Source organism: Antennarius striatus, chromosome 24 (genome assembly GCF_040054535.1).
Source record: "Antennarius striatus isolate MH-2024 chromosome 24, ASM4005453v1, whole genome shotgun sequence".
NCBI classification, from domain to species: Eukaryota; Metazoa; Chordata; class Actinopteri; order Lophiiformes; family Antennariidae; genus Antennarius; species Antennarius striatus.
The window spans coordinates 6,355,312-6,368,630 of NC_090799.1; the positions used below are offsets into that span (position 1 = coordinate 6,355,312).

Below are 13,319 nucleotides of genomic sequence, written 5' to 3' on the forward strand. Positions count from 1 at the left end.
TCACGTAGGAGGCCGCCATCAATCTGTGATGATTTCATGGCTGAGAAAGTCGGATCATCCATTGCATCAACTGTACAAATATAAACATTTGGCAGGAAGACGAGTTGAGAAATGTATGTTCAAGGACATGACGTATTTTTAGGTAATTCAACCATTTCCACACTAAACCAATTAATGACCTTTATCAACCTTTCCCAAATTCCTGGAAACTTAAATCTTTTGAAATTTGTGCGGCATTTGTTCCTGAGTGGGATTTCAGTGTGTTTCTCAGACTGATTAACATTTAGTAATCCTTTCACCACCTTATGGGAGCAGCGGGCAGCAGGCCAAGGACATTTTTGAGTGTTGCAGTGATGAGAATATACACTGAACACAATGGCTTTGTTGCGAAAGGCACGCCAGTGCTGGTCGTTTGGTTTTAGGGACTTCAGAATCATTTACAAGTTTGTTAGAGGACAGTCTGACCTCAGACAGAGAGGGAAAGCCACCGGCTGAGAGGATTCCTCCCTTTGCATTCCTCTTTTTATCTTTCCTACCAGCTACAGCCTTGTAAGAAGAGGTTGGGAGGTTGAGTCAGCCTCACTTCTTTCTCTTTGTTATTCAAATGCCTCGTTGGCTTTGGGCAATCAGTCACCAGGAGCACTGGACTTTTACCTTTGCAGCTCTGCCTTTATCTCTACCTCTCTTTCTCTATCATGTTCATCCTTGTTTGTGCTGTAAACCAAGCATACCAAATCAAGTGGGGGTGGGGATGGGGGGTGAGTGGTCCTGTTGGTAGCAGAGGTTGAAATCAAGAGATGTTGAGATAAGACATGAATCAGAATAGAGTGAAAAGGAAAGAGGAAGCAGTGAGAACAAATACAGGAAGTTGAGCAAGATCAGCCGTCCCCTTTCTCCACGCCTCCTCCTCTAGTGTCCCCCTCCCCCATTCACCTCAGGCTTGAATCTCACCTGTCCGGTCCCCCACCCCCCACCCCCCCTTGCCAAACCACGCCTTGTGAGGTAGGAGGTATAAAGGTATGGTAATTTGTGACAGCCCACCTTCTGTGCTCTGGGGGAGCGAAGGCTGAGGAACAGGAGAGAGAGAGAAAAAGAGAGAGAGGGAGAGAGAGAGAGAGAGAGAGAGAGAGAGAGAGAGAGAGAGAGAGAGAGGCGGAGTAGGAAAGCTGCAATTTAAAAAGACAATTGGATTGACTGTTCGCATACTTTCACTGCAACCATGGGGCTGGGAGTAAGTATGAGTTCTCTGTCACATGTTCTACTCTGAGAGTCTTTAGCTTTACGATTAGCCCGGTTCTGTTTTCAGCTTTGAGCTCTGACCAACTTTGGGTCACATGTTGCTGGTGAAGTGTGACAGCTGGACAGCCTGGAAAACTTTGTACCAGTTCTAAAAACTGCTACGTTTGACTTTTTTGCGAAGTTTTCTCTCTCGAAGTTGATGTTCGAGGAACTTGTAGTCCTTCCAGAAATGATCAACGCTCCTTTGACAGCATGTTTGAACGTTGGCTCTGCTTTCTGCTGCAACTGAAGAGAAAACTTCAGCATTCTTGCCACATGTGCTAAGTCTTATCCAGTAGCTCATTCTTTCTCACCCCTCTCCATTCCAGAGAGGGAAAGAGGAGTACAAGCTGGCCGCCACCTCAGATGGCAAGGAAAAGAAAGGGAAGAAGAAGGGAAAAGGGGACAAGGATATAGATGACCTCAAGAAAGAAGTTGACTTGGTGAGTAAACAAAAGTCTTTTTCATGTACAGAAAGTGACGGAAGAGGTGTGAAACTTTATAATTGATGACGGCCTAATTCAGGCCACCGTCAGTTGCTACCATTGGCCACAGCTAGGATATATACAACCCTCTTCTTTGACCTCGTGGCTGGTCACATGAGATGTCGTCGTCTGCCCTCATATCTCACAAAGACTGCTACTTATGCCGCCATATGTGCCGTCACGTGTTATTTAAGGCTGCGCGGCTCTGCCTAGCGTCAACGTCATGCATGTCTGGATCCGTTTTCAGCTCTGAAATGTGGGGTCAGTCGGTCCGGTCTGATTATTGCCTTTGGTGGCAGCAATTCTGCCTCCAACTTCAAGTCTCTTGCGCATTTTCCTCCCCTGCCGCCACACAGTCGCTCCAGAAATGTGCAGAGTCGTAAAGTTGTATGCATTTGAAATTTCCTGTTGCCCAGTTTCCACAGGAGTCAGCTGTTTTTACTCACTCCGTAACTGTCTGTGGACTTCTCCCAAGGTCAGCGAGGTGCTGTCACAGTAGAATCATCCCTAATGATGTGATTTCATGCCAATGATAGCATGTTGACACGTCTGTAGCTTAAACGCATCCATTAAAGCAGCTTAAGAGATGTTTTAGTCCGTTTCCATGGAATACCCATAAAAGGACTTCTGTGAGATAATGCCCTTCACAAGGTCAGAGGCTGATTCAGGCCTCATCTTCAGCCTGAACAACTGAATAGACTTGAATAGACATCATGTTTGAACTTCCCCATGATTATAAAATAACTTATCAATAATAACTCACGTTTTATGAAAGCCTTTCAGTATACTCCAAAGGTCTCTGAGTTCAACCGGTGATTAATGCTGCGTGTCTCTTTCGAAAAACTATCTTCCCAATGGAATATATATATACGAAAAATGAGTATTTAACAGTTTTAGCCTTATTTCTTGTACTGCAGCACATTTCTCAGCGCCTGCCCAGTGTCACCCCGTGGGTCACCGTGTGCTAAAGGTTATTAGGCAATAAAATTGTTCTTTCAGTGACATATTAATGATTATCGTCCTCCGTCACATCTTAACTAGATCTCAAAGTCCTGCCGGCCTGAAGGGCATCTCAATGCCGTATCGCCAGTTGCGCTAACTTAGCATATCATTTACTGCAATTAACTGCACGTCTGCCAAAAGACCCGGGAGCTTCTAGCTGTCACATATGGGTAGTTTGGTTATGGTTAGATAGCACTGGCTTATGGTAGAGTAGTAAAAGAGTAGCGACAGTGAAGGCGGGTATATGTAGTGCTGACATGTTAATTATTATACTTTACCATCATATTATTAACTGGGTGTCAAAGTCCATCTACACACAATAGAAAATATGTTCTTAGCAACAGGAAACAGCCAAGAATTTAATCAAACTGACTATAGAATCAATTGGATGTTTGTTAGGGAGTGTGAAAGCTGTTGAATTTCTTCTGCGGACTCCAAAACGACCGCTGACTAGTCGCTAAAGAAGCAACATTAGATTGGAACATGTGATAAAACATTATGCATGGTTTCTTTTAACATTGGGCCAGGCTGAGACGCACACTTACACCCATTTTCTCCACTGCTATAAACACGAAGAAACCTCAGATTGTTGTGAGGTAAATGTTTTGCCTAACTGCCGCCAGCTGCACCTTAACTTTGTGGAAAAGATATAAAAAATTCAGAGGCCAGAAGAATTTCACACACATCTGAGGCTAGCAACTGTTTACAGGAAACCAGCATGGACATCTTTGCTTTAGTTTTGGTGTGACAAAAAAACAGAAAGGTAGGTGTTATGATATTTGTGTAGGTCATCCAAATTGGAAGAAGAATCTATTCATTCATTTGCTGTAGGCGTTATTCAAAAAACCAGTGTAGGCACACGTGCATGCCAGCTACTGCTGCTTATCTGCAGATCCACTCGTATTTGCTTAGTAAAGTTTTACTGTATGAAACCTTTTTCGTGCAACCCTCTCCTCAGTTGATGAAATCATCCACTGCGTCACGCTGATGACACGTCCTGGAGGTGTGGGCTCCACTCTTGGGTGAAAATGTCGAGCAGATGACCAACAGTCATTGCAAACACCAGAATATCAGTTGGGTGACAGCGAATGGGCTGCATGGAGTGTTTGCTCGCAGCAAACTGAGTACTGGCATGAATCCATCAATATTTTTCGCTCAACTGTCTTTTCTCCTTCTCTTTCCTTAGGATGATCACAAACTGACGTTGGATGAGCTTAACAGAAAATACGGAACAGACCTGTCCAGGGTGGGTATTCCAAGCTTCTGTGTGTTCAATTCTGACGGTCAGGTAGTTAGACGACAACTCAGAAGCAGCAACAGGTTGTTATTCATGCGTGTGGAACATTTTTAAAACAGAATTTCCCCTGAGGGATGAGTAAAGTTATTTTGTGTAATTTAAAATGCTGGTTTCAGCTGAGTTATAAAAGTTTCCAGCGCACGACAACATGACTAAAGAACACATTGACACGTCAGCTTTGTCAGACTATCATCTGAATGTGGTTAAAAATGATCAAATTCAACACAAACTAGCCACATGACTACATGCTATTAGCATGGTGGCAGAGAACATGCTATAAATTGGGTCGCGTTTCATTTTTCTGACCGAGCTAAGGACATGCATACAAACACATTGATCTCTTTTAGACAAACCAGTGCAACCCTAGACTGGTGCAATGCTTGGCTGATGTTGATTATCTACTGAAATCTGATCTGTCTGAGTTTGCTTAGAAACAAAGACTTGACTCATGCAGGAGCACAGGTCATATTGACCCTACCAACAAGACATAAAAGCTGCCTTTCACTCCTTGTACCCTGTCTAAAAGACTTTCACAGTCTAGATTCCTTGAAGAAAATGTGACCTTGTTGGAAACACACATTGTCCATTGATAATGGAGACACAACCTGATTGTTCTGTCTTTTCTTATCAGTCTTTCCACGTCGCAATTGGTGATAAACTCAAGCCATAAGTATGATTGCGTAGAATTCTGGAGGCAGGAAGCAGTATTTGTAAGACTGTTCTTCCTGCAGATGGATTTTCTTTTGTTTTTTGTTCAACCATACTTGAAGTTCCTGAGTTAGTACCTGTTTAATAAACGCAACAGTCTGACAGGAAGCTGCAGCTCAGGCTGGCCTGTCAATGTGTTTCCCTCCAGTAAAGGGGGACAAAGAAAATGTAGAACACCACAGTAAAAAACTGGATGCACAAGTTTCCCTATCATAGACTTCCTTAGTTTACACAGACATAATAGCGCATCAAGCAAAACTATTATCCTCCAGTCTGCCTCTCTGCCAAGTTAGTGTGGGGGTGTGATATTTAGCTAACAGCAAAGTCTTTCTTCTTTGTATGTTATCTTAGGGTCTGTCCAACTCCAGAGCAAAGGAGATCTTGGCCAGAGATGGACCCAATGCACTCACCCCTCCTCCAACAACGCCTGAATGGGTCAAGTTCTGCAAACAGGTTAAAGGCAGCCCGGGGCTGAATTTTTGGAAGTGAACTTTTCTAGCTGCTGGTCGGACCTGTTCAACCTTGGGTGTTTGGATGCCTTTGTTTTGCAGTTGTTTGGAGGTTTCTCCATGCTGCTGTGGATTGGCGCAATCCTGTGCTTCCTTGCTTATGGTATCCAGGCTGCCTCAGAAGATGAACCCGCCAACGATAACGTAAGGTCTACGTCAGAGTATGATGTTAAGATTTATCTGTAAATGTAAGAAATTGATGCTGACTCATGGTGTTTTTATTGTAGTTGTACCTGGGTGTAGTGCTTTCTGCTGTTGTCATCATCACTGGTTGCTTTTCCTACTACCAAGAGGCCAAGAGCTCCAAGATCATGGATTCTTTCAAGAACCTGGTGCCACAAGTAAGTGTTCATGAGAGTTTTTATTAACGTGATTCAAACAAAGTCATCAAAATAACTCCAAATTCTCTGCAGGAAGTTTGTATACTCATGTTTCTATAACCACGTGTTTCACTTGGTGTCATAGCAAGCCTTGGTCGTCCGTGACGGTGAGAAGAAGAACATAAATGCAGAAGAGGTGGTGGTTGGAGATCTGGTTGAGGTGAAGGGTGGAGACAGGATTCCCGCTGATCTGAGAATCATTTCTGCTCATGGCTGCAAGGTCCGTTCTTTACTAAGTTATTCTCCTACCTACTCTTTCCCTTTTCCTGGATGCCTTGAGGATTTAGTTCTTGCTTTCCGTGTCTTCCAACAGGTGGACAACTCTTCTCTGACTGGTGAATCAGAGCCACAGACCAGGACTCCTGATTTCTCCAATGACAACCCTCTGGAAACCAGGAACATTGCTTTCTTCTCCACCAACTGTGTTGAAGGTAGAGAACTAATAGCAGACAGCAGATATCGGTTGTTTTTATTTCAGTTAAATTTAAGTACAAGTAAGAAGGAAATGAAGCTTGAAAAGACTGATTAGAAAGTCACAAGAAGGTTGAGTGAATTTATGGAGATGTTTGTGTGTAACAGAATTACTGACTTAATGTCTCGTCACTCATTGAACGTCTTCTTAGGTACTGCCAGAGGAATTGTCATCAACACTGGAGATCGTACAGTCATGGGTCGCATCGCTACTCTGGCCTCCAGTTTGGAGGGTGGGAAAACTCCCATCGCAGTTGAGATCGAGCACTTCATCCACATCATCACCGGCGTGGCCGTCTTCCTTGGTGTCTCCTTCTTCATCCTCTCGCTGATCCTTGGATATGGTTGGCTGGAGGCCGTCATCTTCCTCATTGGTATCATTGTTGCCAATGTACCAGAAGGTCTCCTGGCTACTGTCACCGTGAGTTTTGATGTCACACAGTTTGATTTTCTTCATTTTAAATGTATTTTGTTGTGTCCTGAGTTTGATTTAAAGCCAAAAAACACTTTCCTTCTTTCTCCAGGTGTGTCTGACTCTGACCGCCAAACGTATGGCCAAGAAGAACTGCCTGGTGAAGAACTTGGAAGCCGTCGAGACCCTAGGCTCCACCTCCACCATCTGCTCCGACAAGACTGGCACCCTGACCCAGAACAGGATGACAGTGGCCCACATGTGGTTTGACAACCAGATCCACGAGGCCGACACCACCGAGAACCAGAGCGGAACCTCCTTCGACAGGAGCTCCCCCACCTGGGCCAACCTCGCCAGAGTCGCCGGACTCTGTAATCGCGCCGTCTTCCTGGCGGAGCAGAGTAACGTTCCCATCCTGAAGGTAGATGGTTTATTGTTTTCATTATCCTCGCCCCTGTCCAGTTATCACAAATGAGAAAAGTATCACCAGCCGATGAAGATTTCAAGAAATTATCAATAATTACTGTTTGAATCTTGCAGAGCAGAACTCTCCCTCACTTATTTGTGGAATGTTTTCTTCCCATTATTGAATTGGATACTCTGGTGAATTCTGAGATGCGTGTAGGAGGTGACTTGGCATTGTGATTTGACAAAGAGCTGAACCACAAATCTTTATAAAAGGCTCTCAATATAATTAAAGACCTTTTATGAAATGTGTATTGGCTGCAGCAGGAAATGGCAAGACCAACTGATTTGTATCTTGACGAAAATGACAAGCATATTTCTTTCTCAGACCATGCAGTGGTTTTTGTCGCAGTATTGAAAATCAAATGTGACACCCAATGAATTGGTCAGTGTGCTCACTGTAACTGATTTGTGGAGGTGTTTTTTGTATATTTTAATGATAAGCTGACTAACTTTGCCTTCATGTCTTGTGCTTTTCAACACAGAGAGATGTAGCCGGAGATGCCTCAGAAGCTGCTTTGCTTAAATGCATTGAGCTGTGCTGTGGTTCTGTTAATGGTATGAGAGAAAAATACCCCAAGGTCGCTGAGATCCCCTTCAACTCCACCAACAAATACCAGGTAGAGTCCACACAGTGCCTCCGAGGGTAGAAACTTGTCAAAAATGTATGACAACTAAGGAGTTACGCCCTCTAGTGGTTGAGTTTGTTCACATCTTTTGGACTCTTCTTAGGCATAGTTCTGAATTAAATTCAAAAGTCAAGACAGATTTCTTCTCGCAACCCCAGAGCGAGTCTTTAAAGTTCAACCTTTCTCTTGATAGCTCTCCATTCACAAGAACTCCAGTCCTGAAGAAACCAAACACCTGTTGGTGATGAAAGGAGCTCCGGAGAGGATTTTGGATCGCTGCTCTACTATCATGATGCACGGCAAAGAACAAGATCTGGACGATGAAATGAAAGATGCTTTCCAGAATGCCTATGTGGAACTGGGAGGCCTTGGAGAGAGAGTGCTCGGTACAAAATGTTCCACGTTGTAGAAGCACAACAACGTGTAATATATAATAATGTGATGGAGAAAGGAATTATCCACCCTTGACCAGTAATTTCTACCGTTGTTCCTCAGGTTTCTGCCATTTCAACCTGTCTGATGACCAGTTTCCACAGGGCTTTGCTTTTGACACGGAAGAGGTGAACTTCCCCACGGAGAAACTTTGCTTCATCGGCCTCATGTCCATGATTGACCCGCCTCGAGCTGCTGTGCCCGATGCTGTGGGAAAATGCAGGAGCGCTGGAATCAAGGTGTGGAATTGTGGCATTTCCTTGAGTAAGAGGAGTCTCTTTCTACACTTACAACTTTAAATGAGCAAAACCATTAATATAGGTTCCCAAAAACAGAGAACAATCAAAATGGACCTGATTTAATATGACTTTCCATATAAAACATGTTACTCTGCGTCATCAGGTCATCATGGTCACAGGTGACCACCCCATCACAGCCAAGGCTATTGCTAAAGGTGTTGGTATCATCTCTGAAGGCAACGAGACAGTGGAAGACATTGCTGCCCGACTGAATGTTCCAATTTCAGAGGTCAACCCTAGGTCAGTAGGCTTCCCAAACCCAAGATATGAGCGAGTGAAAACATGCTTTGTCGGAACACCAGGCTTAACCTGATTTCCAAGTATGATCTAATCAACCTCCCAAATGTGGCTCTTCTTCTGTGGCAGACCTTAATATTGCGCAAAATGAAATCAGCGTTGGCTAACGAGGTCCTGTAACATCATTGGCCAAAAAGACTCTTTCCATTAATTCACTGCAGACTAATAAATCTGAGCATTTAATGAGGTTGCTCTACTGCTTCTACATCAGCAGGATGAAGCCTTGTCCTCATGCAGTATGTTTGATTGTCAACACTCTCATTAGAATTTAGATGATTTTACAACAATTTTTGAATTTTTATCTAAGTGGAATCAGGGACATTTTCGGATGGAATGTCATTTTAACCACTTTGTCTAGTCCTGTGTAAATTTATTTGACCCCATGCTCAGTTTGCCTCTTAGAAACAGGATCAAGGGGTTCCAACAGCTGTCTCAACGCTGCTGTGATTTCCTTTCCAGGGATGCCAAGGCCTGTGTGGTCCACGGTGGTGAGCTGAAAGACATGACGTCAGAGCAGTTGGACGATATACTGAAGCACCACACTGAAATCGTCTTCGCCAGAACCTCCCCTCAGCAGAAACTCATCATTGTGGAGGGTTGCCAGAGACAGGTCGGCATCACGAGCAATTTAAGACATTTTATGGAAACAAATTTGGATCAGTGCCTTCAGTAACTTCTTTAATCACTTCTTTGCAGGGAGCCATCGTGGCCGTGACGGGCGACGGTGTCAACGACTCTCCCGCTTTGAAGAAGGCCGACATCGGCGTTGCTATGGGGATCGCTGGATCTGATGTCTCCAAGCAGGCCGCTGACATGATCCTCCTGGACGACAACTTTGCCTCCATTGTTACTGGAGTGGAAGAAGGTGAGGGGTCGTGTCTCGCTCCAGTGGGCTTGAGGGTACGCGTGAGATTAAAAGCGAGTGTTTATTTCCTCCTCAGGTCGTCTGATCTTTGACAACTTGAAGAAATCCATCGCCTACACTCTGACCAGTAACATCCCGGAGATCTCACCTTTCCTACTCTTCATCATCGCCAACATTCCTCTGCCCCTGGGAACCGTCACCATCCTCTGTATCGACCTGGGAACCGACATGGTAAAGATCGGAGAGTGTTCTGGCGTTCTGGTGCTCCAAAGCACAGCTCGTCCTATCACTGACCGGCGCTCCGTCCTTCCTTCCAGGTCCCCGCCATCTCCCTGGCGTACGAAGCAGCTGAGAGCGACATCATGAAGAGGCAGCCCAGAAACCCCAAAACGGACAAACTGGTGAACGAGAGGCTGATCAGCATCGCCTACGGGCAGATCGGTGAGCGGACGTTGGTATTGTATGAGTGTGAACCTTCTCCGCCATCCGTGTAGGTGAAGGAGGCGTCACCTGAGTCCCATCATCTCTTCTCTGTTAGGTATGATGCAGGCCACAGCCGGGTTCTTCACATACTTTGTGATCCTGGCTGAAAATGGTTTCCTTCCCATGGATCTGATTGGGATCAGAGTCTATTGGGACGACAGATACGTAAATGACCTGGAGGACAGTTACGGCCAGCAGTGGGTCAGTTTCATAAAGCTTCGCACTCTGCTTCGTCTTTATCAGGAATGAACTGGTGGATTCCAAACTCATCTCTGTCTGATTGTTCTACCCTCCAGACATACGAGCGCAGAAAGATCGTAGAGTTCACCTGCCACACTGCTTTCTTCGCCAGCATCGTGATCGTCCAGTGGGCCGATCTGATCATCTGCAAGACCAGGAGGAACTCCATCCTGCAGCAGGGGATGAAGTCAGTGCCCGTAGAGACGTGTCAGACCTAGATCTCAGGTTTATACCTGATACTGCCTGAGCCATTCTAACTTTGGGGACATTCCCTCCACAGGAATCGTATCCTCATCTTTGGTCTCTTTGAGGAGACAGCTCTGGCTGCCTTCCTGTCCTACTGCCCCGGCATGGACGTTGCCCTCAGAATGTACCCCCTCAAGTGAGTAGCGCTTTCGCATTGGCAACGCTGTTCATACAGGAACCGCCTGAAACTCTGCAGGCAGAGGAATTCTATCTAGTATCTTTGATCGACTGATAAGCTTCCAAGGATATTATATATTATGCAAATGACATGGCCTCATTTTCTGTGTAAATACTGTTTCTTTTTATGCATGCAGGGGGATTTATGAGCACAATATTCATTAAATTTATCCCCATTTAAGTGCATGAAAGCCTTTTTCTGTTGATTTACTGGCATTCAATGCAGCCCTAATGGATTCCCATGGTGATGAAGTCTAAGTCGCTGCTCTTTTAGCTTTATCATCGTGTGGAAAAAAAAGGTGGATATTATCTCAAGCCACTGCTAATTTCCACTTCAGAGACAGGAAGAAGGAGAGATGAAGCGCTAATGAGATTGTGTGGCCAGCGGAGAGAGGGAAAGCAGCGGGCGATCTGGTCTTCCTCCCTCATTCCCTCCTCTTCCTCCTCACACCTCTCACCCACTCACTCGGTGTCTGGCGGTTCCGTTTTTGTGGTCTTCTGGGCCAATTTGTTTGCATGTTTGTCTGCCCAATTCAAGGAAGAAGGAAGAAGTTGACAAAGACGTCGCTCCATTGTGGAGCAGTTATGAATCACAGGGCAGAAAGAGATTGAGAAGGAGTTGGCTGCACCTCCTCCCTGGTTAGAGAGAACAACAAGGCAGCAGAATTATTAATAACTAAGCAGGAAGACAAAGTTAATGTCTGCTTGACTGAACCCAGAGAGACGGAGATGGGGATGTGATGCGGTTTAGTCTCGTAGTCTCACCTCCACCCAGGAACACCTGAGTTGTCTCCTCATAGGTCGTCATACTATTCCATCTACTTTTTTATTGGTGATTTAAGTTGTGAACGTCGATAGATCCGTGTTGCTGCTGTGGTGTGACCCAATCTCTCATCTGACAGACCCTGCTGGTGGTTCTGCGCCTTCCCCTACTCCCTCCTCATCTTCCTGTACGATGAAGCCAGAAGATACATCCTCAGACGCAACCCAGGAGGTAAGACCCCGGTCGGCTGCCTTTCTGTTTGCTTTGTGAGGCGTTTGCATCTCAGGTTTCTGCTCCTGCTCTGTGTGTTACTGTCTGAACGCATCGAGGAGGACGACCCCCCCACCACAACAGGGGGCTTCAGTCTGGACAAATACCCTTGAGTCAAACTTAACTGATGTGAAATCCGTTGCACAAAAAAAACTTTCTTTCACCTTCATCTCTCTCTGGTGAAGGTTCAAACATATTTCTTGAAAAGAATAAAGCGATAAAACGTGACCTTCTCTGTAGCTCCGCCCCTCTGATCTGAGGTCAGCCATGATGGGGATGCACAGAGCAGAAGCAGTGAAATGTTAGCGGACACGTGTTTGTGTGTGTGTGTTTGTGTGTGTGTGTGTGTGTCAGGGTGCATGTGTGTGACCAGTGAGATGAGGCAGATGGCAAGGCCCGCTGGGATTTAAACCCTCAACCCTGCCTTTGTTAATGCCTCGTTCCACCCATGGAGTTGAGCAGAACCTGTGCTCAGAGCTGGCTTTGTGTGTGTGTGTGTGTGTGTGTGTGTGTGTGTGTGTGTGTGTGTGTGTGTGTGTGTGTGTGTGTGTGTGTGTGTGTGTGTGTGTGTGTGTGTGTGTGTGTGTGTGCATGCGTGTGTGTGTCTGTATCTGTATGTGAGTCACATCTGAGCCCCCCAGCACAGATTAGTGAACATCCTCACGCCCATCCATGGTGAAAAGATTTGTCACAAGCAGACATTATTGTGTGAACAATAATGAATCAAAAGCACAAGAAAGTCATTTATTTGAATATTTGACATCAGATGTCTCCTTTCTGCCCCCAAACTAACCGCCCCGCCGATTATTTTTAACCCTGGGCTGAATTAAGTGCCACAGTCTCACTCACTTCAGTGGTTTTTAGCACAACTGCTCCCAGAAAGAGTTTCCTGAATGTGTGTCCTCTGGTTTCCAGGTTGGGTGGAGCAGGAGACGTACTACTGAGTCCATACTGTCACAGAGGACGAAGTCAGTGTTCCATCGTTATTTACTGCCATGTTACATGAACGTCTGCCATGTCGGACCCTAAACAATCACACACCATGGATAAATTAAGAATATCTTGATGTATATGTCACTCACAATAAAACATGTCCGTACCATTGTACTGCGAGGCTGCCTGGAAGTTCTTTCACGTGTGTCTGGATGTGACCTGATGAGTCAGGTCTGGTGACCCATGTGGGGGCCGTTATCCAGGGTTCACTGCCGGATTGGGCGGGGTTTCTTTTCCGGACCGCTTTGACGTTTGGGATCAACCACCTGAACGTCTCAACAGCGTATCGTTTTATCGTCCAAATTAAATTCAAGTGATTTGAGTTGATCTGCGATCGATCAGGATTTCATCTTTGTTTATCACATAGAGGCCAGTCAGCATTTTGTGTGTGTGTGTGTGTGTGTGTGTGTGTGTGTGTGTGTGTGTGTGTGTGTGTGTGTGTGTGTGTGTGTGTGTGTGTGTGTGTGTGTGTGTGTGTGTGTGTGTGTGTGTCCATTATCTCCAGTGTCTATTTGCAGTGGAGTGCTCTCTTGACCGCGAATGCAAAGAGGCCCTTAATGAAAATGAACTGCAGCCACTCTACTTCGTGTTTACCCTGGTCATTACGAACGCCCCCAC

General features: G+C 45.4%; 1 protein-coding gene across 1 annotated transcript; it reads left to right on the forward strand.

Moving 5' to 3' along the window:
- The first annotated feature begins 1,075 nt into the window (after positions 1-1,075).
- Positions 1,076-12,815, forward strand: LOC137591577 (sodium/potassium-transporting ATPase subunit alpha-1). The gene is made up of 23 exons (XM_068309661.1): positions 1,076-1,231; positions 1,608-1,721; positions 3,952-4,011; positions 5,122-5,223; positions 5,322-5,423; positions 5,507-5,620; positions 5,745-5,879; positions 5,973-6,090; positions 6,283-6,551; positions 6,655-6,963; positions 7,493-7,627; positions 7,830-8,022; positions 8,132-8,307; positions 8,471-8,607; positions 9,124-9,274; positions 9,361-9,529; positions 9,606-9,760; positions 9,847-9,970; positions 10,068-10,213; positions 10,309-10,439; positions 10,533-10,634; positions 11,578-11,669; positions 12,624-12,815. The coding sequence occupies exons 1-23, from the start codon at positions 1,220-1,222 to the stop codon at positions 12,650-12,652; spliced, it is 3,075 nt and encodes a 1,024-aa protein (XP_068165762.1). The 5' UTR covers positions 1,076-1,219; the 3' UTR covers positions 12,653-12,815.
- The last annotated feature ends 504 nt before the right edge of the window (positions 12,816-13,319 follow it).

Excerpts from the sequence above, each read along its gene's own strand:
- LOC137591577 (XM_068309661.1), top strand. Across the intron at positions 6,091-6,282 it reads CTCCACCAACTGTGTTGAAG|GTACTGCCAGAGGAATTGTC; the intron begins GTAGAGAACTAA and ends ACGTCTTCTTAG. Across the intron at positions 9,971-10,067 it reads CATCGCCTACGGGCAGATCG|GTATGATGCAGGCCACAGCC; the intron begins GTGAGCGGACGT and ends CTTCTCTGTTAG.